This window comes from Anopheles darlingi, chromosome 3, assembly GCF_943734745.1.
Source record: "Anopheles darlingi chromosome 3, idAnoDarlMG_H_01, whole genome shotgun sequence".
Classification (NCBI taxonomy): Eukaryota; Metazoa; Arthropoda; class Insecta; order Diptera; family Culicidae; genus Anopheles; species Anopheles darlingi.
In genome coordinates this window covers 58,372,042-58,398,093 of record NC_064875.1, presented here as the reverse complement: position 1 = coordinate 58,398,093, position 26,052 = coordinate 58,372,042, and the positions used below count along the sequence as shown (strand labels likewise).

General features: G+C 47.8%; 1 protein-coding gene across 1 annotated transcript in view; it reads right to left on the bottom strand.

Moving 5' to 3' along the window:
- The window catches only part of LOC125955659 (uncharacterized), a 41,989-nt gene that overhangs the window by 2,671 nt on the left and 13,266 nt on the right, over window positions 1-26,052 (bottom strand). The window contains exons 9-11 of the mRNA XM_049686798.1: window positions 20,630-21,020; window positions 20,390-20,512; window positions 10,466-10,563 (exon numbers count right to left, since the gene is read on the bottom strand). Of these exons, the coding sequence (XP_049542755.1) occupies window positions 10,466-10,563; window positions 20,390-20,512; window positions 20,630-21,020 (612 nt within the window). The remainder of the gene's footprint in view (window positions 1-10,465; window positions 10,564-20,389; window positions 20,513-20,629; window positions 21,021-26,052) is intronic.

The window sequence follows — 26,052 nt, the reverse complement described above, 5'->3', positions numbered from 1 at the left end:
GTTTCATCGTCTACATTATGCTAAGGGATGTTATTTCCCTTTCTCAAGAACTGAATAAATGCAAATTAAAGTTTTCTTGTGTTGCCTACGGCTTGATGCTCGCAGTAGGCTGTTTGTTTAACAATTGTCGTGCTAATGTAGTGCTGGTTGGTTGAATAATTAATCAAATTAAGAGCAATTGATGTTGAATTGAAAGTTGCAATAAATGAGCAAAGTATACGGCTCTAATTTCATTAATCTTTAGCATTATTTAACGAAATAATTTTCAATTTTCGTTTTGACACGATTTTTTAACAGGCTTTGGATAGAAAACTAATTATTAGTACTACTCATTTGCTCCGCTACAAACAGCAAGCTATGCATTTTTAATTGGACATGATATGAGTAGCAGTTAGATCTCAATGTTTAAATGGCGTCTCTTTAACAAAGTTTAGACTACATAATTAAAATTAAAGCAAAGTATTGTTAACATATAATCAATTGAAGATTTAAACTCGAAAATTGTTGAAACAATCCGATTACCCAAATATTATGGCCAAATTTACAAATGTCAACAAACAAGCTACTACTTCGTGATAACTTTTGCGAATAATATTTATGTACGATAACATGCTCGAAATATTAGCATTATTTTTCGCCCCACCAAGTTAGCGGAAAATCAAACAATTTATAGCTGTGATTTAATATTGAACTTAATCCATCGATTACTATTGAAGAGATTGAGGAAATGGTCCATTTAGTAGTTGGAATGCTACCGAAACTAATACACTAAAACGCCATGTTTGCCGGTGTTTTCACATTACCTGTCCGTTCGTTTCCATCGAGGAGACTCGTGGCGGTATCCTTTGCACTGGTGTCAACAGATTGCGGTGCCGAAGGTAGGCCGGAGTTTATGTTGAGGTTGTGATAAAACTCCAACATATTGGCTACAAACTACAGGCCTTCAGTATGATCACTTTGCCGCTTTGGTTTGAACCCACGTGTCTAATAATGCCCACCCACGTGTACGCACGAAACACACACTTTCGTTTATTATTTTAGCAATCCCCGGTGGCCAACACTTCACTTCACTCGTTGCTGTTTGATTTAGGAATTGATCTGATTCGGGATTGCCTCACAAAACCATCACCATTTCGATGTATTTACGATTTCACCGACCACTGAATCGCGCGTAGCATAATGCGTGGATTCGTCTGCGTGATTAACAAATCTATGCGATGTTCACGGACCTACGACTCCGAACCGAAAACACGTCCTACCGATGCGACCGTGGAAACGCATGTGATCGAAGTGTCCGCGACAAGGGAAAAAGGAAAAGCAGAACGAAAAGGGTCGGACGGTCCGTCTGGGGCCGCATGTCGTCGCTTCTGTGCGATGTTTTCCGCCGTGCAAACCGGTCCATGCTGCTTTGCTACGACCCCTCCAGGTCTGGTCGTGTTGAGTGTACGTACCATTCAGTTCCACCGGTTGCGAGACCATCCCCGCGCAAAGAGCCAAACCCACGTGTGCGCATGTGTCAACGATGGCGGTGACCACGCCTGCTGCATTTATGCTGTTCTCATGTTTCTGTTTTATTTCGTATCACGTTTAATGCTCGTACGCACGCGAGCACAACACAGAGCGCAAGCGAGAGAGACAGTGAGCATGGCCGGCTCTTTCGGTGTCCTGTTGGTCCAGGATAGTACTAATCGTTTCGGAGCTGCGAGTCAAGGAGAGCAAGAAGGTTTAAGGACGCGGCCGATAAAAATGTCGCTCGCAAAAACGATAGCCAAAACGAACCGAAACCGTGGAAAGCCAAAGCGCGGTGTCTTAGGCAAATAAAACAGAAAATGTTCTCTTTTATCTTTGACGGAAGGTCCTTTGGAATGGCAAGAGGCAGAGCGGAGGTAGGCTTATTTTTACGGATCACTTTGCAATCGTCTTACGCGGCCATCCGCCGACGCGGGTTTTCCTTCACCAAAGATGGTGGAACTGTGCGTGTGACCTCGTTCATTGTTGAAGAAGATACCAGCGAGAGAGGGAGGAAGGAGGCCACCCGCGATTTACTGCTCCACGGCAGTGGCATTGTTTTCGTTTTATTCGTGTACAACTCCACGGTTGGCACTTCTGTCCTGTCCTGTCCCTGACGGCGCCCCGTCACGGCCCCCTGGCCCCTTTTTATCCTCGGGCACCATATTTTATTGCGGATGGTCGTAATAAAAATGTCCTCGGGCCTCGGGCGGGCATATTTCTTCCATTTGGATGTTTTGCTCAACGCGGCTACGAGGGCGTTTGCTGTACTGTGCGCACAGTCACACGTCGAATTGGTGACCTGCACTAGCCCGCCGGTGCCGGTGATTTGGTTGATTTTTTTTGGTCCGGTAGACGGGTCAAAAACCGGCGAATTTGGTGCTTCTAATGTCAAACAATGTGTGCACCAGCCTCCAAGTTGGTAATTCTAGCAATTTTACATTAGTATCCTTTTTTTAGGTTTACTTCCCAGAATTAGGTATCAAATTCTACTGATAATAGTTTTAAAAATAAATGTTGTTGTATAAAATTTAGGGATACAAAAATACTGAATTTCAACAACGATTACATAGTATGTCATGCTTTCACCTAAGTCCGTCCAAATACTTCATATACTGAATGTGGGTTGAGTTTGTTAAATAGCGTTTAATTTGTTCGAAAAGGAGGTTAAAGTAGCAACAGACAACATTAAGTTTAATTCAATAAACACATAGACACGTGTTGGTAAATTACTCTTTTTTGTTTGCTAAGTTGATCCATCGCGAGAATCTTTTGCTGATTTATCTAGAAAATTTGCATTACAACAAAACTTGTAACTCCCTCCACAAAAACCGCCTCGCGAAATACTCCGCAAAATGTATTCCACTCACGATAACACCATTTGGCCGTCAATGTCGATGGTAGAGCCGTTTGGTGGTTTATCTTCCTCCGCCGTACCAGCAAACGATTTTCTCCATCTGTCTTTCACGCTCAACCCAACGACCGAATGCACGGGGCGATTAAGGCGCTGTGCTGTGGAGACTACTCGCGCCACGCCAAAAAACACATTCGACATTCGTGAATAAATAAATATGGCGCCGCTCATTCCTTCCAGGACGATGCTCTCGTTACGTTTCTGGGCCGCTCGTCAGCCTCACTGTCTGCCCATTTTACATTCTTGGGCTTTTTGACCGTCAGTGAGGCGTGATCGTGTTGCAGAGTGAGCGCCAACATGTTCAACACCGTTTGTGAATGCTTACAGATTGGTGTTCCTGTAGGTGTTGTTGCCACTTTGATGTTAACTTTACACCGCTGCTCTCCTACAGGATATATATAATTTCTTCAACAAAAACTCTTAAATCATCATCCGGTGGTGTCCAGTTTTCCCCATCAACAGCCATAGTTGAAACGCTGAAGAGCGCTCAGCGATGCGATGCGCGTGTTCCGCTTCAACCTGACACACACGTGAGAGCATCGGTGGACAGGATCCTTTGATTCTTTTCTATAATATTTTGTAAGCCACTTTCAGCAACGCGCGTGGCCCACGTAGGACACTTTGCTTTGCTGAGTGGTTGCGTTTCAATTTCGATTGTCGCCACGCTCTGGAAGGTGCTCTGGTGGTAGGTGGTAGGTGGTGTTCCTTACAGCAACCATCTCCTATGTCGCCTGTCGTCGACCAGACTGGCTTTTGTCATTTTTTTTAATAAAGCTCGAACTCGAACGACTCGAGCGTAGTGTAAGGAGAAGGTTTCATATCATCCGTACCGCCGTTCGATGACATTAGCAGGCGCCCAGCGAATGCTGCAACCCACGCGATACCAGAAGATGAGGTGCTTGAGAGATGCTGGCAAGGATCATTTTCCCGCCTGCTGCTGTTGCTGCTGCTGCTGCTGCTGTTGCTGCTGCTGCTGCTGCTGCTGCTGCTGTTGCTGCTGCTGCTGCTGCTGCTGCTGCTCGAACTACTTGGATGGCACAACGCGAAGCACAAAAGTTGACACCCAGACCGATTGAGAGACACCGAGCGAACGACACCGGCGCCGCCTGCATTCCAACCCCCGGTGCGAAACGGTGCGTAGTACGGTGGAATGGGACGGACGACTTAAGGCGGAAGAAATAAGACCGTGGAGCATGTGAACGGCTCCACGAGGGTCTAGTAAGAGGTGCACCATTTTTTAGCCGCTTCGCTTGTCATTTGAAGCGTAGAAAATGGCGAACCGTGATGATGAGAGTGATAAACGCGGTAAAGTACGCATCGTTAACACCGGCAACGGGAGTCGCTGGTGACGTCCACGGTGCACGGAATGCAACAGCATTCGACAGTCATTTCAAGAGAAGAGTCAGCAGCTTATATGAAATTGTACTACTCGTGTCGCGAAATCGCAACTGGCAGCTTTAGTTAAAGACATACCTACGACAGGTCTGCCAATCAACTAAGGACATTCCTTTATGAAGTTGCCAATACGCAGGAGGGGCACGTATAGCCTCTTAGCCGAGTAGGTTCTAAGAATCAATTTACAAGCATCGCAAAATCCCTGGCAACACCAGGTAACATGCTTGTAGAGGGGACGTCGAATGGTAACAGAGCACATGCCACAGGTTAGAATCAACGCAGTTAGCTCACTTCACTGTTACCATGGCTGTTGTCAGCCAGCTTGCAACATCGGCGTAACCAAGTAACGCAAATGCATCTTCTTGAAGCCAAAATTAAAATTTCTTCTAATAAGAAGCGGCTGAAAGTGCTTGAAGCATTTTTCAAGCGAAGAAGTGTATTGCAGGTGTAATTAGATTCCTCAATCCAGCATCGTGCTGAAAGTGTACGATTCGATAAAAACCAGAGACGTGTTCTCCCTTCTGTTCGTCGTCGTTTTGTAGCGAAGATGGTTCTTATTATTTTTAATAATAATCAAGCACGAGATGTTGTTGTACCCACATCAGAGAAATATTTCCAATATCGCCAATGTTGGTCGTTGGGGATGAAGTGTCCCGCCTTGGATCGATCACGCAACGTGGTATCACAAGAAATCTTCATTTTCTCTCGTCGCTCCGTAGCTGCCACTTTTAATTAGTACGCTCAGTAAAGTGTATCGAAATGAAAGAAAAGCCATAAGACAGCAAAAAAATAAAAAAAAAACAATGGCAGAATTCTCAATCTCAAGGATAATAATTGGAAAACTATGCAAATGTCGAACCTTTTGTCAAACGAGAAACGCCAAACCACACAAGAGGCTCACGCGGGGGTGGTGGTGCTAGTCGGTCGGTCGGCCGGTGCTGGAGAAATATTGTATAAATTTTCATTAATTTCCTAGAAAAGCACGATTGTGGAAGTCGCATGTTCGCATGACGAGTGGGAGGAAGGACGAACTTTTGAACGTCATTTTCCGATTGCTTACGCAGCCCAACCACCGCCCGAACATGCTGACGGGGGCCATATTTTAATTAGTTTTCTTGAGGTTACCGAGAACGGAGGATCCGATACGGGAGGAGCTGCACCACTGTATGCAGCACCAGCAAGTCATCATGAAGGCTGGCTCAGTTTTGTGAGGGATAAAATTTTGATTCTTTTGTGACGATAATCCTGTTTGATAAAATATTGATAAAGCGTGGGCCTTTGATCAATGGCGGTTGGTGGAAAAGAATAGATTGCTTGGATCAACTTTTTGCTCCATCTTTCAACTGTCGGAAATGAGAAGACCCTTTTTTGCTGAGAGGGGGATTGGTGAGCGGTTTGCATAGTTAACGTTGATTGAAATGTTTTTTTTGTAAGCACCGAAGATGAATTCTTTCTCCCTTTGGAACAAGAATGGCGACCACAGAGGCACTTCCGCATAAAATGCCTTTGGCACATTCACTTCCTCGCCAACAAAGTTAATTATAGGAAGGATTACTTTGCGCAAAATGATCTGCTAATGAAAGGGTTGCTGGTGATTCCAGTAAAAAAAAAATACACGCATTTTCTTGCGACCAGCAGCCTTTCCATGTTGCGGAGCGGAGCGTGAAATTCCCGCATACACAAAACGTTGAAGCAAATCAAGAAGAATCTTCCAAACTATTTCTCCAGATTGTTGTTGTTGTTGTTGTTTTGCGTAAATGTGCAGCTGCCGCAGTAACCTCATAATGCTGCAATTAATTATCCTTTTTGCACTCCGCGCGTCCCGTTCGATCCACCGGACCGGATGATGGCGGAAGCCGGAAACGAAATGAATACGAAAGTCTTTGGTTGCTTCAATGTTTGGTTTGTGGAAGTGAACCGGAACTGCACAACACTCCAGAGGAAGGGTAAGTTTGCACATCTTGTTCTTCTTGTATGCGTTGTATTGTCGTTGTCGTCATAAATCGTCAAACAATTGGCACTCGAAACGCGAGCGCACCACGAGCGTGCGGTGCTCGTCTCGGTTTCCACGTGCCCTCCGCCACGTCACGCCACTCCAAGAGTGGGAATCCTCTGCGGGAACAACATCTGTAACGGGGATGAGCGAGTGAAAGGATTACCCGCCGGGAAGAGGGGTAGAGGAAGCTTGTACACCGGTACCGGCAAAAAGAGCCAACGAAACAAACACAAAACCCACCCAGTGGCGCATCCTTGCCGCGTTTTTTTTTTCCTCTCAACGAATTCAAGAAGGATCTTCCCGGTTTCCCGGAGTTTCTACTTCGGGCCACCGGTGTGGTACTCGGTTCCGAAAATGATTCTTCAATCGTTTCGAGAGGGACACACCGGGTCCTAACCGGGTGCCTCGAGTGCCACGGCTCACTGCAAGCATTTGCAGCACGCTCGCTTGTTACCCTCATGTCACTGTGAATGTTGGACCCGGTTCTAAACGGCCAATCAAAGAAGGATATAGAGAAGGCTACCGCAGGACCGGAGTGTCTGTGTGTGTGTGTGTGTTTGGATTGATAAAAAAATTATTTAACCGCACAATGGCAGGAGGAATAGATCATTTGTGTTTAAATATTTGCCTTGATTTAAACGTTAACAACGAAAAAACAAATATGAAATTGAGCCGAGGTACTCGGGATCGACGAATGTTGCTGCTGCTGGAACCCTTTTTTCCCCTGCTGCGGCATGATACGTTCACACAAGCTGCCAGGGGTCCGAAGAATGGTAGAACTGGTGTCCGCATCGCTGTCGTTTGTCAATTAGTTCACTTCAGTAACCCCCCGTGTTTTTATTATTTTGTCAAACCGCGTCCTCAAGCTCGAGGTTCACTCTGTTATTGGAACAACAGTCCTCCAGCGGGGCAGGAATGAGAACCACCAAGTGGGGTATCGGTTTCACATATCCACAGGCGTACACACACCACAAGTAACACTTGGGAGCTAAACAATTGCTTCTGTTTCGGTACTAATTAGCATTTACGCGGATTCGCGGTGCGCGCAGTGCGTGCCTTAAGTATCGCATTGTTTGGACCAGGTTGCTGGTGGGTTTGCCGGTCGCTGCCCTGAAGAAACCATAAAGAATGTTGCTTCAGGCAATTGTAGAAGAATTGTCGCGGAGTTGGTACGCTAATGCGGTTTCTTGGCGATCGCAATTTGCATTGATGGGATAATGGGTCTTTGAGGTCCATGAGGGATCACTTCTCAAGTTGGCAGTCAGTTTGGTCAGTAGAAAACATGAGAATAATACTTTCTATCAGCAAATATGTATACCATCATAAATAAGCACTAAAATTCCGTAAAAAGGAATTAGAAGACATTAGATTAGAATAGAGTTGGACTAGACTTGTCCTTGAATCCTTGAAATACCGAAACTCATTCCTATTTGGACTAGTGTCACTTTGTTGCATGAGAACTTCCCAACAAATCGAGTGTATTAATCAAAACAAAGATGAAGATAACGTTTTAGCTCGTGAGCTACATATGTAGCAGATTGAGATAAAGCATCAGCGAGATAGAGATCTGATCCTCAAAACGTAGCATCCCTCCGTTTCCTCACAAATCTCACGCTCTAACACCAATCCCATGTATCCCAGGTTCCCAGCAGGCAACCCACCGGCGTGTGGCTTCGCGTGCAGGTAGCAAGCAAGGATCCCTGCGCTCGTCGCATAAAAGCCGCGGCCGATTTCCGTTGCCGCTGGTGACGAAACATACGTAAACAAAGGCGCACGGCGCCGGTGCACCATTTTTAATTTCACACATTCCCGACTTCATTATTTAATATTCATTGATCCCTTTTGCCCCCGGGGCGAAGTGGTGGGTGGGCGGGCGTAACGGTCGGTCGGTCGGTCGTTCGGTCGTTCGGTCGTCTGCCGACTATTAGCTTTCATCTTCCACTTTCGCTTTCGGTGAGCCGAGCAGCACTAGGAATCGATCTAACTGGGATGATACACCATCACCCCTCCGGGGGTGCGGGTGGGGGTGCACGGATTCAGTGGCAAACAATTTGCAACAACCCGATGGGTTCCTGATATCGCTGGATTGCCTCCTGACACGTGACTCGACGACGTCGCCGGTCGCCGTTCAACCATTACCGCGTGGGGTTCGCTGCTGGGCCACCGGGGAATGCCGGAGGAATTAATACGTCCGACGGAACTACAAACAGTTTAACGGATGGACGGAGAACCCTGGGGTGATGCCTTTATCTTCGAGGGAAAATCTTTCGCTTTCGAAGGGCGACTGCAATCGCCGCGTGCTCCTCCTTGGTGGTATCGCTTTCGATCGAGCGGCAATTGCGAAATGATCATCTCCTCGTTCCAAGGAGTGTGACCGTTTTGTTTGGAGTAAAGCACCGTTTTTTTTTGTTTTTTAAGCAGCACAACATGTTTGCGCAACATGAAGCTTGGACGGTGCCGGGAAACCGTGACCGATCCGCGCTACACGTGCTGGCCTCTCCGGGCAGCAGGTACCTGTGATGACACGTGGCGATGTTTTGCAGGATCGGATCAGAGATTCTTCGCCTCGCGAGCACGCGAAGAACGCTTTGTTTCGATTGGCGTATGGTGATTAGCGAAAGAGAGGTGCCCTGTTGCTACACCACACCTATCAAAACACTTTACGGTGCGAGAACCCCACCTCCTGCTGGTTGACCATTCTCGGATAGGGATGGGAGTTCGTGAGAGGGTTTTCCAGATTATCGGTCCGATCTTGGGCATTGATATGGCAGTAATGTATCAATTGTCTTGTTGCTTTGCTTTTTTGCTCCGTCGTTAGCTTTAAAATGTTGATAAGGTCCACTTAACATATGTACAGATGCACTTGACCTTTTAGTACCATGTTTTCTTTTGCTGTTTTTACAATGACTTGATAGGAAACATATTGCAATATACAAATCACAGACTTTGTGGTGTTTTTTAGAAAATCATTTGTCATGCTTTTGCAAATGATAATGTTTCCCTTTATGTGTTTTGCTGTTTGCAATTGCAAATTCTCTTTAGTGTTTACAAATACCAATCTTCTTGTAATTATGTTAAATGAACGATTGTTTATGAAACTTCCACTGTCCCTTGTTTACTAATTACCATCTGCTAAGTTAACTGCCAAGTTATTTTATGTACTTTTGATTGAAAATGACTAATGAAATATGTTTAATAAACTACTTAATACGAATTTTACAATCGCTTAGAGGACTGTTAACAATTATTCTAATAACTTTCCAGCAATCGTCCCACTCCTTGTACATATGAATCTTTTTAAACGATGCATTCAAAGTCATCATCTATTGCCACCGAGGGAAGTAATTTATTTATTAGAAACCGCCCGGTAATAATAAAGATCCGCTGGTCCCACAAGACTCTTCGATTCCCTTGGTAAACTCAAATATTTCTTTCAACGCTAATGAAATCGTCTCGAAACATAACTCACTGGCGCATCTTTCGGGTCTTGCGCCCCCTTCCCGTACACACGAGCTGCACTTTCTCACCCTTTTTCGTTGCATTGACTGCCGTGCACGCTGCGCTTCCACCGGCAACGGCACGTGGCCACCGGTGTGCCGGTAAGCGGCGTGTATCCGGCCGGATAACATCCTAATCCCTGGAGTGTGCTGATGACTTTATAATATTTCTCACTGCCACGGGCGTCCGTTCGAGGGGGTGGTGTTTTATTGAATATTAATCGTCTGGTGGGGGCGGGGGCGGGCGGTGTCACGCATATCGCCCTTTGAACTGCGTCATCCCCGCAGGCTAGAATCGAGTACGAATTCGAGCAGTCCCTGCATAACATACAAAAAATCCCTCCATAATCTAAGATTCGAACCCTGCATAGCGAAATGGTCAATGCTCATTATGGAGGTCGTCACTCATTCTCGAGCAGTTCTGCGCCTGTATTAGTGTCATGCACGTCGTAGTGGTGTGCGTGTGATGGTACCCCCTAGGTTCATCCTTCCCCCGCCCCTTCCTATGTTCCTTGTACCCCCACCCCCCTAACCCTGTTTCGGATGCACGCATAAAATAGTCCGAAGATTTAATTTCATTTTAAAAATTTTATTGACACTTTTTAACAACACTTTAGGTACATCACAACAGCTAGGTCACAACACTATACTTACCCGACTCGTTTACCGCTTCCTTCGTTGGTCGTCTAAGGTGGCCGATCAAGGACATTCGGTCGCCCGTATACGACTTGCAGCTCACGACGCGAAGGTGGCTGAAAATACACAAAAAAGGATATTATTCACTTTTATAACACATAAATCACTGTTATCACTGCTCACAAGCACTTTTTACTTACCGCAAAACTATTCCGCTGCCCGAAGATGCACGTACAGAAAACATTTTCGTTACGTTTTCGGAAAACGTTTAACACGGCTCGATTCTATCACTGACTGATTTTTTAACCACAGCCTACTCAAGATCCAGTACGGTTTACGCTTCAAACTCGATCGCATACAGATGCATTCGCGTTGAGCACCGCGTGTATTTACACGGATGACTCTCGCGGAATCGGCGAAGAGCGAGACGGGAAAAAAAATTTGTCTTGAGCGAAAAGAGGAAAGCACTAATAGAAGCGCGAAGAGCGAGTAAGGAAAGGAAATTTGCCTCGAGCCAAAAAAGGATAGCACTACGGTGCTCATCGACTTCCCCATCCGAGAGGGGAAGCTGCCCGCTGGGATGCCACAGGTTGTGGCGACACTCCCGGGGTTTCCGGGATCCTCTTTGTCTGCCAGGACAATATTCGGTCAATCGCATCGCATCGTCCCGAGGAAGCGGTTCACGTGGCACCATATTATATTTGGCAAGGATTCGTGACGTCCAGTATGTGTGTGTGTGTGCGTACGTGTGGCCCGGCATCCCGGGATGAAATGGCACACTTTTATGCATCCATTTGCGGCCGGCGTTAAATGCGTCGTTAATCCTGGCGCGTCGATTAACTTTGGCCTCGCGGTTTTTGGGACGAGAACTTATTAAATATTTATGGCACCGGCAAACCGCAATGGCGGACAGACATCGTACGGCACCGCGAGAACTATCTATCCATCCATCGCGATGGCGCGTAAAACTGGGAGGATTAAATTAGGTTAAATTAGACATCAACCCAGGGCTTACTCCCGGTCGACGTCGTCGTCGTCGTTGTCGTCGTCGTGGGACGCAGAGAAGCTGGGTTTCGCTGGCGCTGGCGAACGCCCTTTTCGCCCTGGCGATGTTTGATGGCGGGTTTTAGTGAAGACAAAATTAATGTGAAAAATATTAAAATCATTTACGACGTCGCCGGGGTTATGCGCGTGGATCATCATCACGCATCGCACAACCCACACTACGCCCATTCCGCGCGCTGGTGGGTTGACGGATTTCCCAACCATCCCGAGCGGTACCGAGACCTGGGGCGCGCGAACCGCTGGCTGGCGATAAAGTGGTCGCGATGATGATACTCATTCGGTTTCGTCTTGTTTATGAGCCCGCGACCGCGACTAGTCGCGAGGGAACAGGAGATGCTCTCGCTTTAAAATAGGATCACCATGGGAGCGCCTGGCTTGCTTGGCTTTTTGTTTTTTACGACGGCGCCTCCTACGTAAATCAAAGTCCGTGTTACCATGATCACCATGCGAGTGGTTTTTTTTCTTTTACAGGACGACGTTGATCATTTGCCAATCGGTCACGTTGTGGGCGATTTTAAAAAGAGTTTAAATGGCACAACCTGCACATTCTGACGGTGTTGCGGATGCAGATACTCTCCAACAACAAAGGGGTCGGCTGTTTTTAACTCAATTAATTATGCAACGGCAACCACGTCACAAGGGATGAAGGGGAAAATCTAAACGAGATAAGGCTCACCGCGGTTGCGATCCACAAAAAGGGATCAAGCAGCGAAAGCAGCCAAGTGCCACCATCTCATCGGAATGCTACTCGAAAACCTGTTCAACATTCGACTAAACCGTCGGAAAGGACTCTCCGCTGGAAGCGATGCAATAAGCTTACCGGCACCGGGAGCAATAGACTCGGTGGCGTGGTCACTGCCGGTATGCACATCTAACCCATCCGATGGTGGCACCACAATGGTCGGTCCAGCATCGAGACGATTGACTGAGGGTCCTGTCGTTTTTGTGATGATGCCAACGATGCGACGGGTAGCCAGCACCGGAGCCGGACTATTTGCCCTCGTAAGTAGCAGTGAGCAACCCAGTGGTGGTTGCCATTTTATGAGTGATGGGGATCGTCATCTGCTCGTCGAACCCGCGCTGGACGATTGCCAACAAAAAGAAGAAGGAAATTTAATTTTCCCCCCAACGGAGTGAGAGAGAGAGAGGGTGAGCGAGAGAGCAAGGTTCGCTTCGGTTTTCGGCGATGTTTTTTTGTTTTGTTTCGCGATTCACGATAGGATTTCGCTTCTTCTGTTTGTCCACGGCTCCACGCACGCAAACGGTGCATATCCTTTTGAACGAACGGTTTTTTGGGGCTCTTGGTTCCGGTATGGCGTTCTGGCGCTTCAAACGTGAAGTACGTAGCCCGGGCCAAGTATGTTCATTGTGGAAATCCTCGCCAGCGGGAGAGCTCTCTTCGCGTATCCAAAAAAAAAAAATCGCCCATCAGTGAGATGCATCATTAGAGGCCTTTTTATGACCCTCGGGTCTATCTGGAATGAAAGGACAGGCATTGCGCTGGACAGAAAAAAGGAATAAACCATCCAGCATCAGTGCGTTATGATGCCCCTTGATGAGTGCATCCTCGTGGTGTCCTCGTGATGGAGACCGTATTGGAGACCAGCCAAGCCGCCATTCACCTACAACCACAATTGGCTTGGGCTTGAGTATTTGAGTTTTTGGCAAATTTCTCCAAAAATAGCAATACTTTTGTTGCATAAAACAAACAATTTGTGGAATGTTCGTCCGCGTATCGTGGCAGCACCGCGTGGGATGAGCCCCTCGCCTCGGAACATCTCAAGCTGCCAGCAGGATAGCGGTCACGATTGGGCATGGGCGAAACATCTGGTCACTTCGGTGCCAAGCAGGAACACGCACACGCCGGTACGGCTTAACGTCACAACGTGCCAAAAACCCATCGACGTCAGCGTACAACACGCTGGAACAGATTGTCGAGAGACCTGTGTGTGCTGCTGTGACCAGCGTACGCCACAACACGGTTGGCAGGGGGTCCGTTCCTGATCCTGAGCACCGGTGATGTGCGCGTGCAGCTAGCAGATTATCCGGGAATAATTTCCCGGGACTTGTTTTCGGAACGAGCCCCGGTTCTGGACCCACAGTCCTGGCGTTGCCATCGTCGTCGTCGTCGTCCGGTTCGGTGAGTGGCAGTTTCTGGCCAACATTCTGTGCCGGTTCTGGAGGGATTGTTTTTCTTTTTTTTTGTTTTGCTGTTGGTAGGTTTCGTTGGCACCAACCATGAGGACAGCCGTAGCCACACCAGCAACACCAGCAGCCGAGAGCGAGCGGATTTGGTATCCCCTGTGGCGCACGTCAAGGCACCATGCAGGTTGTTCGAACCTCTCAAATCGACAGACAGACAGACAATGCGAGGCAAAATGGTAGGCAAAGGGAAACCATATGGTAGAAGGGTGCGCCGAGAAGGCTGGCATCGAACATCAAAATTGAAATTGCTGTCTGGTGCACACAAGGTGCACAAGAAGCCTGCCATCACCATCGCGCGGTTGTGACTCTACACACGCGTGGAGGAGTCGTCCTCGTGCTTGCCCGGCACCACCGTAGGTAGTTCCGTGAGCCAATATGTGCTTGTAACAGGTTTTCACCGCGTCAACACACGTGTGTTGTATTGGCGGAAGGACTGAAGAACTGAAGGAAGAGAGAGAGGAGTAAACGTTTCCTCCGTGAACAGGATCCACGTCGGTTGCTTTAAAGGAATTGAGGAAATGTTTTCCGTTTTGTACGGAATTTTCCCCGAGATTGTTTCGAAACTCGCGTTAGTATCCGGGATTCAGGGGGTGATATGTCTTCTGTGAGCTTTGTTTTGGCAAATATCTGGAGCATTGAGGATATCATCACCAGTGAGGACCTTTGATGCCAGCTAATCTGACAATGAGTTGTGTACGCTAATAAGTCCTTGGTGTGTTTTACGAGCCGATCTTCAAAACAGAGAGTTTTTCCAATCGTTCTTAGGTTTTTTGTTGTTGCGAGAGCGAAGCACGGACTACGTGTGATGATCCTACATACCCTGCGTCATATGGTGCATACACGTCGGATTAAGCGGGCAACATGATGGTTTTTGGGAAGGGGTGCCCTAGTTGTAGCTGCTTCAATATGTAGGACATATCGCTTTCCAAGAGGCAAACAAACGCAAAACACTGCAGCATGTCAAAGTTTTACGTAGATTATGTGAATTATGGAAGCGTTGTAGGACGTGGCAACATTCGGAGCATAGTCTAGACTCTAGAGAATGTCCTAGGATAGGTTGCGTATGGATTAGTTTGCTCCAGTATTAGTCATACGCTTCTTTGATGTTGGTCTGCCTTGTGCTTCTGTTCTACACAATACAATCTACCTACTGTGTCACCAAAAAGGCCTCACCAGTGACAACACCGGAGATAATGTGGAGAGTATTAATAGCTGGATCGAACAACGAGCAGAACAAAAAAGAATCCAACAAATCTCTTCAAAACGAAACCTGGGCCAAGGTTTTCCTGCTTTTCGCGAGCGAACGAACGGGAAACAGGCGTGAAATCGTCCCGTAATTGAAATTCGTTTCACCGATTAGCGCCGTCCTTCCGTCTTTTAGTAGTCCGTTTAGTCCGATTCACTTCGAATCTGTTCTCCCTCCCTCGCGACCGGATTCGCTTCAACGCCGCTTCAACATCAATTTAACACTTGTTTCGCTCTGGGCCACGAACCGTGCGTTCGGAAAATGGTGAGCTGATCCGTGAACTGTGAAATTTCACCGTGAAAATCCGCCCTCCTTTTGCGCACTAGAGTAGGCATGTGTAGCACGTGGAGGGTTACGTCACTTGACACATTCGGACCATATAGCGCTCGTCCACCGATCACCGACACCGAATGGATATTTGAGTAGCATAAAATTTAGCCTACACCTCGGAGAGGGTGGCCAAGATAGAGGCGGAGGCGGCGTTTCCCTTCTCGGTTATGGCGTCACGAGTTCGCCATTGAAGGTGATGCCGACCAGGATGATGGAGCCATTTTTGATGCTTTCTTTCTGCTTTTCATTGCCGTGTGTGTGTGTGTGTGTGTTTGGAGTTTTAAGAAACTGCGGGCCGTTCCCTTGGCCCTTGGCCAATGCTGATATCCTTTTTTATCTCTCTCGTCAACGAGCTGTTGCAGTCGGGTTTACGACTTTATTGTGTTCCCCTTTTTACATTGACGAGCCTCGCGTATGATGGACCGTTCCTCCACTCCAACCCGTTGGCCGTGTTTGTTTGTTTTGAACCTCCGGGGCCAACCGGGGATCGTGGGCACAGTTTTGCGAAGTTCACGTTCCGGGTCCGGGTCTATTTTTATATACGACTCGACGTGTCTCATATCAATAAATTTGAATGCTCCTGGCGGTCGGTAGTCTCGGATCATCTCTTGCTGCCCGACGACGCTGGTGCTCTCTGGTGGCCCCCGGTTGGCCTTTTTTGAGGTGCTCGTTACGGTGCTCACGCCGATGACGACGACGACGAATGTGACACGCCAAATTCCACATTCGCCATGGTGCCCCGGAACAGGTGACGGCTGAGTCGTCCTTGGTCGGCGAAAGGGGACGGCGAGGATGGATGAATGGAATGGAACGGTGGAGGGGCACTTTGTCCCTTTGTTGCGTAACGGATGGTAACGGCAGGGGCAACGTTCCGTCCTGACGTTAGGCATAGCAAATAGGACAAATTTGGTTCCGACGCGACCGACCGGCCGACGCCTTGGTACGTGGCTGCTGTTGCTGCTGCGGTGGGGTGAGTAGGGGTGTTTTACGATTTTTCGGTGGTAACACGTGCAGACAATTGAATCCGTAGGATCCCTCTGTATCCGGTGGCTGTGGTGGTGGCGGCCATGGCGTGTTTGGTTCGTTTCCGTCCCGACACAATTATGACATCGCGCTGCCATGGAGGTGTGTGCGTCAGCTTCGTCTCTTCTGGCTCTGTTGCTTGATGCGTTGTGGTGGATGTGATGGAAGCCAGAGTCCTTGGACAGCTGGTAGGAGGTAGAAGGCCTCTTTAAAGGTCATTTCGATTCAATGGCTACCTTGGCACTTGGCGAAAACATATTTTTGGTTATGGTTTCGTTAGCATTTCATATGTGGCGAGCGAGTCCTTAGTAGCCCAGGGATTTTAGGAGGGCTTGCAACACTTTCGATGATGTCATTAGTGTCAGTCAAAGCCAGCTTGCCATGGTTGGTCTCAAATATGTTCGAGATCACTTATTCCTTTAGCTGCATTACTGACTGCTTTCACTGATTTCTTTTCCTGATTTTTCTAATATTATCTCAAATTTCTTGCACTTTCTGCTATAGATAACGTATTAAACTTGACAACTAGAATGTACGACACATCAAGTTAAATAACTTTAAGAATATGTTGTGAGCTTTGAGGCTAATTTTATGGCATTCTAACGACCAGCTCCACTCCCTCACTTTAATAGCGGTGGCCATCAAACAATTGATCATTTCACTTTTGTTTGCCTTTCTGACCCGGCTTCGAGTCTCTGTCTTTCGGCAAACAGTGAGACCTCGGCCCTTTGCCTTGGTCCGCTGCCGAATACTAGTTCAAACGGATCAAACGGATGCTCATCCAACAGCCAGGACGCGTGCACACCTTCCACGGTATCACCGGAGGCCAATTGGACGACTGCCCGGTGCAGTCTGGTGCTGGCGGCAAACACAAAATGACGGGGAAAATGTCAATTGAAAAATTGACCAAACCAGCCAACGTCACCACGAGGATGGCCACGAGACGAGGATAAACAATAAATCGGAATCTGGCGAACGCGGCGCGTGGACGAGATTTTATTTATTTACCTTCTCCGCTCCGTGCCAGGGGCCGGCGCCGTCGCCGTCGCCATCGCCTCCGGTCTGCTTCTTTGCCGGTTGATCTTTTGCTTTTCCCTCGGTCCTGGTACTCCGTTTGGTGACAATCGGCGGGTAAACACAATCACCGATCGATCCGTTGTTGACTGTTGGTCGATGGGAATTGTAGGTCGCCGTAGTCGCCGACTTCGAGAAGGGTAACAATCGTTGCAATAACAATAACCACAACCGCACACCGAGCGCCCAGCGCACCGATGGGGGATGCTGGATGCTTAAACAAATAATCATTGACAGTCACCAGCGTGGTCCGTGGACAGTGGAAGGCAGAGGGTATTTTGCACTTCAACGTCGTTTTCGAATGAGGCGTGTGACCAGAGGGACCGTGGTGTCCGTGTTTATCGCGCGCTCTTGGTGGGAATTGGAAAAGTTGATCGAAGCATATCGAGGTCAGAGACGCGGATCAGCAAAGCTAACAAGCGCTTTCGGGATTACTTTTGTCGGGGACACCAGGGATTACGGCGCCTCGTGAAGCTCATGAAGCGTGAAGCTTACGGAGCATTCTGCTTCCTGGAAATCCAGTGTACATTCTGGAGTTGCATGTAGCTGCAGCCATCATGTTTGTATTTCGTATTTTAATCCAACAGTGTATGTTATAATAAACTTCCACGAATGGCGATTCGAGAGTTTCCCCGTCTTGGTCCGACTCATTACCGTTTTAAGTATTTCATTTGAATGCATTCCCCACTGCCGCCTTCTCTACTCAATATGATTAGACTTTACGAGCTACTCAAGACGAAATGAAGTGTAACTGAATGGCGTTAAAATAAGAATAATCGTCAATGACGCATCTTCTTACAAAAGAAGCCGTACACAGGACCGTACGAACTCCGAGCTATTTGGTCAATGGACCCGCACCCGTACTCACCTCCATTACGTCGCTTTTTATCACCATCCCGGACACAAAACATAAAGATGGAGGTCCCCTAATGCGATAACGATATCATGCAGCCTCCACAAGCAGGGGCATCAAGCTAGAAAAAGGAGAATGTTCTCGCTCCCGGATACCCTTCGGGCGTCTCGACTGTGTGTAACATCTTGACTATTTCGCCATTAGATTCTCTCTTTTCCTTTTCCTGTCCAAAAATCCCGCCTCCGAGGAGACCGGACCGGAGCTCCAAAGAAACCCAGGATTCCAGCGAAAAACATCCCGGAAAATCGGCGTTGACCCGGGGTGACGTTCGAGGCCGGGGCGACCCATTACCGTATATGGTCGGTCAACCTGAAACGATTGGGGCAACCAAGCTTTATCGTTATCGCTTCGTTTATTTTTATTGAACCATTCGATTCGCCATTGATGAATCGCTCGGGGAGGATAGTGGGAAAAGGAGAAGGGGGGAGGCGGGTGGGGGGGGGGGTTTGATGGTCACCAGGATCCGGCCGATGTTGATGCTGGAATTCATCGCCATCAGCCATGGTGCCGGGGATACTTTTATGATCTGACCATTTTTATCCCTCGCACACTGTCTCCGCTTGCACCACGCGCCTCCGCTTCACACCCCATCCATCCGGTCCGGTGGTGGTCAATAGATTTGAGAAAATAAAGGATATATGCTCGTAGCCTCGTGGGTGATGTGGCTGGGAAGGAGCTGGGTGTGTGCGGTACAAAATACCGAAATCCGAAAGTATCTGCAAACGAGTCCTTCGCTGAAAGGGCTGGCAAATCCACCATTTGCCAAGGGTTGAGCGTGTGGGTTGGGTCCTCATAAACTTGAAGATAAAAATTAGTAAACCCAAAACACCACGAGCCTCGAGCCAAATGTCCTCGCTAGTAAAAGGGTGGAGGGAGAGACGAGCTTGGACGGGGGCGCATTCCCGGTGCTGCAATGAAGCGGATCGAAGCGAGGATACACACGATTCGTGAATCCAAAGTCCTAAGCAGCCGTAACGAATCGAACGAGGGGTTGGGTGTTTCGAATTCTTCTGGAATGCCTGGAATGTGCATCGTTTGCTTGCTCATGCCGACGGCGCTGCCACTGTACAATACACTATTCCGCCTAACGAGAGTGTGTAGCCAGCACTTTTTTTTTGGGGGGGTCATGTCCCTCTTCTCGAAGCATTGCCTAGTCAGCATTCATTTGAATTTGCAGCATGCTGGCTGCGGAGAGTGATTTATCAATTACATTCGTACCATTGTTCTGCGCACCGGACGGTTGCACAAGAAATGTGGCAACTTATGTAAATTTCTTGCTTAAAAAACTGGCAATACATGTTTGGTGTCTGTCATTACTTTCGAGACCGAGCCTCGGGATGACGCACATATTTGCATCGCCATAATTAATGACATTCAAGGAATGTGTGCATTTGTGGACCTAAGAGTGAAATGAAAAATGACGGGAATGTGCGTATGCGTTAGGGGTACTGGAACTGTTTGCAGATAGATAGTGTGGGAGTAACCGTATTACTTCGATTGCTAATGTAAGAAACGTCAGGTTATATGAGCACAGGGGTTTGTTTAACACTACTTTGAAGCACCATTTCATCAACCAACCTACAAATGAACCAAAGTTTGATAAAGAGTGAGTAAAGCAAAGTCAGTTGGGGTACATTTGAATTTTTATGTGAACATTTATTTTTCGTTTCGACATTTCTACAAACACACTTCGATTACCGGGGGTCTTTCTCATATGAAACTTCGTTGTTGAGCATCAATTCGCCACGCGGAACGGAGGCTGCCATAGCTTACTAGCAAACGAACGGTTGCGATGGCAACACTTTGACTAAACAGTGGTGCGCGCTAACTACGCTTCCATATGGCTGTCTTGTTCGTTTTTTGAATCATTCAATACGCATGCTGTGATCGCTATGCTGAAAAGCTCATGCTCACAAAGGTGTTAGGTTGAATTAAAGAGCCAATGCCAACGCTGCCTGCTCGCTCGCTGGCATGCTTTGTGATGCACGAAAAACATTACAGGCTATTCGATATTCGATCACAGCCAACTAATACTAGAACGAATATTACCGGCAGCGATCGGTGGTATGCGAGCGAGGAGCATTACATTACTCCTTCCGCTTGCTGCTGCTGCTGCTGCTGCTGTTCCAACCCGTTGCCGCACATGCCGGTGACGTGATGGGACATTTGATTGGCATTCGATAGACTGAGCGGCATGATGTTCTGGGGACTACTCGTCGCAAAATGGTGATGCTGACCACCGACGTGCGGCATCATCATTGTCGGTGTACCGGTAGCAGACATCGACACTGGACACTGTTGTTGTTGCTGGTGCTGGTGCTGGTGCTGTTGCTGCTGCTGTAGATGCATTTGATTCTGCAGCTGGTGCTGCTGGAGTGGTGCCGGGCCTCGATGATTTCCGGCCGTCCCATTCGGTGGTGTGCCGCCGCCGAGGTGTGGGTTTTCCTGATTGCAAAAGTACGAGTTCTGCATCGAGTACAACCGATCGATCGGATTGAGCAACGGCATCGGTTCGTGGGATGGTGGATGGCCCGGGGGACCGATTGCATTCGTTGCGCCTGCCTGCGGTGAGCCTCCGGTTGCAGCCAACTGTTGCAGCGGCCCACCGTGGAAGTCCATGCTGGTGCTGCTGCTGCTGCTACCCATCGGCGCGTCGAGGGCCATGTTTTCCGTCTTGATGATGCCCGAGCATCCCTGGTGGTGTTGGTGGTGGTGCTCTGTGCATGTGCAATCCGGCCATTGGAGAAAGGAAGAGAGAGAGAGAAGAAGTGCAAGTGCAGTTAGATTGATTGCCGGAGGTGTTTGCCCAGTGCATGTCACGCAAAGGTGCGCACATTTTCGTACATTTTCAATCGCATTCGTTTGCCAACATCAGCACCAAGCAAATAGAAGGCTTTCCCGGTACACGTGTACACACACTGATAAGGCCAGCGGGAAAGGGGGCAAATACGTTGGCGGGTATCGCGGAAGTGGAAACTCGTCTAGCGTGTGTTTGTTTGATGTTTGCTCGATGTTTACCGTTTGATATGCAGAATGGCGACCATTTTGTGCGTATTGTAGTACATGCTGAACATGGATTGGATGCCGTTTTGTATGTTACAAAGGCATACATCAGGTGTCTTATTTGATGTAAATGGTTTTTTATGCAAAAATACGATGCTTAGAACAAAACAATTAAGTATAGAAGGAAAACTTGTGTAAAACAAGCATCAAACATGATTTTAGGTATTATTAGATCTATACCAAGTTAACAGACGACCCCATACCGGAAACAGGAAGTCGAAATCATATTATTAGACGCATTATTTACAACCCGGGTCATAGAGCAACAAAGCGATTTACTGGCGAACCGATTGCAGATCGCCGCTATATGATTCCTCCGCCTCCGGCGGTTCACTATTCACTCCCCTTTCCGCGGTATTCAATGTTTATTCTTTATGCTAGAGAGTATGGTGTAAAGTAATACCCAGCATCATAAAACATCACCTCCCCATCATATTGGACTCTAATCGTAGGCCGGAGGTTACCATTTGTACGGTTAACTATCGTGTGGTTCGGGGAATGTACGGCGCTTCTCCCGGTCCCGGTCTTAGATCCCTAGATCCGGAACACCAACCACGAAAACTCCCTTACACTGTACGCCGTTTACTTGGTGGCGAGAAAGTAGAAAAATATGTCCGCAAAGAAAAGCTCTGTCCTGCCTCCCATGGTTCTTGCTGGTACAATTGGACACACCGAGCGCTGAAGTCGTCAGCGGGCTTTAGCGAAGATTATCGCATCATCGATCCCGGCGGAGGGGGCAGGTTGGATGACACCGGAATCCTGTGGACCGGAGGGATGGGGCACACTAAATCCCGAACAGATCCTACCGGATGAGGTGATCACCTTTAATGCGCGATGCGATATTTTCGCCTTAGAAGAAGCAGAAGCAGCTCCCAATCCTCCACCTTTTCTCATTCCAACACAGAGTGAGCGTGCGGGGCCGGGAACGTTTGCGCCGAGGTCGTCTGCACCTCAGGCAACTTAATAAATCACGGCATCATCCCAATCCCAACCCCCTACCCCCCCCTCGGTGCCAAGACGACACACGGGGGCGGTCTGGCGCCCGCACTGAAGGAGCCAACAAGCGAAGGGACAAGTCAAAGTAAAATCCCTCGTCGGAGCGTCCTAAAGCCTCGTTTATGATGTGGATGGTAAGCTCCCCCCCCCCCCCCCCCCTTTACCACGCCACGGGCGGGATGGTTAAGAAGGGAAAATGGGACACCGCGTGAGGGATTGTGCTGTGGCCTGCTGCTGCTGCTGCTGCTGCTGGAAGTAATGCCTTGGTGGGTGGCCACTACCGTCCGGATCCTTCGTGGATCCTTCGTCTTCGCTTCCGCTTCGCGGCGATTCCGTTCTTCCATCTTCCATCTTCCTAGGACCCCGAAGCATTAGAACCGGTGACGACGGCATGAATTCCTCGCTCTAATACCTTTCGTAAATAGCGTCCCCTGGAACACGCGAGTACGCGCGCACACTGACAGTACAGCTCCCCGGAAGTGTTACCGAGGAGTAGGGAGCGTCGTGGTGCGTGGTGGAATCTCCTTCGAGAACGAGAACAACGGAAGAGAATAAGAACGATGGGATACGTCGCTAGCCAGCGAAAACCAAGGGTGCCACTGCTAAGTCTTCTCGCGCGCGCACGGGCGAAGATGGCGGCCACGACAGCACCCCATGGCGTGAGCATCCCCCTCGTTGGTGCGCAGCATGTTTTTGTCAGGACTGTTTTCCTCCCCCTTTTCTTTTTTTTTTTTGGTTGGTTTGATCCTTTTCTGGCCACGCTTGTCCGGAACGTACGCTCCTCCTTTCAATGGCGCGCCAGTAAAACGGAGGGAAGGGGGGATGTAGCCTGAACTTGCCTGTGCGCTGCCGGAACGCATTCAAAACCGGGCGCCACCGACACGGTTTCGTTCAGGGTTGCGCCGGTCCTTTTTGGCGTCCGACGTTGGTTTGGAAAATCGCCTCCAAAAGGAAGGATGCTAGAGAGCGAGAGAAGTAAAGAGGGAGCATTCAGTAGGCAGGATTCCGATTGATCGGAATTGTGTGCGTTGGCGTACGGGGTTCTGTATTGATTTTGTTGGCCCAAGGATGCCCCCGGGAGCACCGAGAGTAGCGCCGAGTTTCCACTCTATCCGAGTCCGAACGGATTCCTTTATTTTACAATCGATTTTTGACGAACCCGTGGTCTGTACTTTGGCAGTGAGTTGCTGGGCACTTCATGCACATAGCAAGGATACTTCAAATTGTTTTGGGTTTTAGGGTTTAAACAAAAAGGTTTTGCTATTTCACGATAGTATGGGGCTTTCATTTGGAATTGTAGAATACTGGAACATAAAATAGCAAACATCGTTTTACGGAGTGCAGAGATGGTATCAGCAACGTTCATCTGAACAAAGCTCGATTACATTTCCATTTGACATTGGAAACCTCAGCAATCCACTACCGAGTACCGTAATAGTAGGCTAAAAGGTATAAAATCCGCCATGATCAGTGTTGCGAGCATAGTTTATCAACATCAATTGGTTGGCAACCAATTCATTTGATATTTCCTATATTAGTTTTTTTTTTTCTAAAACAGTCTTAGCAGACATTGACAAAAACTGTGAAATATCCTGAAGGTGATATCGTCTTGTAATTGAAACTTTATTTAGGTTTTCCTGCTGCAGAATAATTTTGTCCCTTAATAGTGCTTTTAAAACCGAAACAACTTTAAAAAGTGCGAAATATGTGCAGCTGCTTACCAAAGGTATGTTAAAAAACGCGACGGAACTAAGAAATGCAATGATAGACTGTTTCCAAGACTGAATATTTCCATTTGGAAACGGTTCCTCACTCGAAAACCACTGACAACCGCATCCCTGAGCGGTGATTTGCAAAACCATGTGTCCCCTTTCCATGGCTTCTACCAGTAACTACACCAGCCAAAATGCTCCCCCAAGTGCGGTGGAAAGTTGGGGCCCAACTTTTGCACTTTTGGTTTCGCTATTTATTTGCTACAGCTTCCGGGAAAGATTTCCGAAAGTTTTGTGTCATCGTTCCGGTCGCAACGGTGCAGATAAATTTGCACAAAAACACAAAAATATAGACCCCAGCTACCCCCCCGTATTCTATTCTCCACGGCGCTTCTCCGCTTGGTCCTTGGTCTTTAGTCTTGGGTTCGATTGGGGACACTTCGCTCCTCCGCAGCGAGTCAACCGATGGGGACACCGGAAGTGAACGGAAACAATGGCAACATCTTCCGGCCGCACGGTCTTGTGACAGTCCAGGAAGGAAAGGAAGCAATAGGAGAGGGCCGCGAAGGAGGACTTTTGATTTTTCTTTTCCATTCTCTGCTGGCAGAAAAGTTTTCCAACCTGCTGCCCGTGCTGCTGGAGGAGGAAAGTGCATGGAGGTGGAGTTTTCTTTTTTGTGTTGTTGTGAAAACGAATGGAAATCCTTGTGTATGGTGACAGGTTTTGGGCGAGGAATTTACGGAATTTTCTTTTGACGATCGGATCGGAGCGCATTTCGAGCACATTCTCAATGAGTGGGGCCGGCGAATGCGCGCCTGCGAATGGAAACTTCTGTCGTCGTTTTCGTCGCCACCGTGGCCGGAATGATCTTAAAGTTTGTTTTGTTGGCTTCCATTAGATAGAGTTTGGTATAAGTTAAAGCTTAGGCGTTCGATAATAGCGCCATCATCCGCGGCTGCTGTAAAAATCATATCATTTCCATCGAACACCGATACGCTTTTATTCTGTAAAAAAGAAAATTCATAAACTGTTGGAGCTGGGATGAAAAACCAGAAACAACAACACTTTTGCTTTGCTTCCAACAACAAAAAGTCCTCCCTCCGGTGCTTGTAGCGAGCTAATCCGTTACACTGTTTTGCAATAATCTGTTGGCTTAGTCGCTCGCTAGTTGGGCGCTCGGCTTCGCATACACTACACATTGTGTTTACCTACGTTTCCGTGTGCGACGGGTGTGTGTGTGTGTACGAGTGGTCGCTGTTGGGATGTTTCCAAATGCGGGGAGGGGATAGAAACTTATTTGACACTCGGGAAAGGACAATAAAAAATACCAACAGGGCAGACACCAGACGCCGGACAACAGGTATCGTGTGTGGCAGTAACGGTGGTAACGGGGTTCGTCGCTAAATGTTTCCAGTAAACTTTGTCACCGATTGGAGTTGCTGTGATGTTGCGAGGTGGCTATGATGCGGCATTCGGCCGGCGTGATTTTTACGGCAAAGTTTTACTCCAGAAGCATCGACGCAAAGGGATGCTCCAGGATACGTGTCGACATGTTTTGAGGGCTTTAATGCCTAGGAATAACGGATGCATGTGTTCTGGACTGATTTGTCTCTAGTTTTGGTTCTGAAATATTCGTTTACTGATTGCACGACTGTTGTAGCACGTAGAGTTAATTGTTATTGCTTCACAGGTCAGCTTCGAGTACTCCATGTTAAATTAAAAATTAAAGTGGACAGCAGCAATAACAAACACTCTGTTGTTGATGTCCTGAGAGTTAAGGGATGACTCCTGTAATTATTTTATATTTCAAAATAACTAGTTTTCTTCAGTATAAGATATGTCTTACCGTTGCCAATTGTCTAGATTATATTGAGCTTGAAACATGGAGTGCATTTGAATATGTAAAGCACTGCTTTACTGAAATACCTTCGAGCCAAAACAATTACAAATTAAGGCCAGTTACACACTAGTCCTCTTC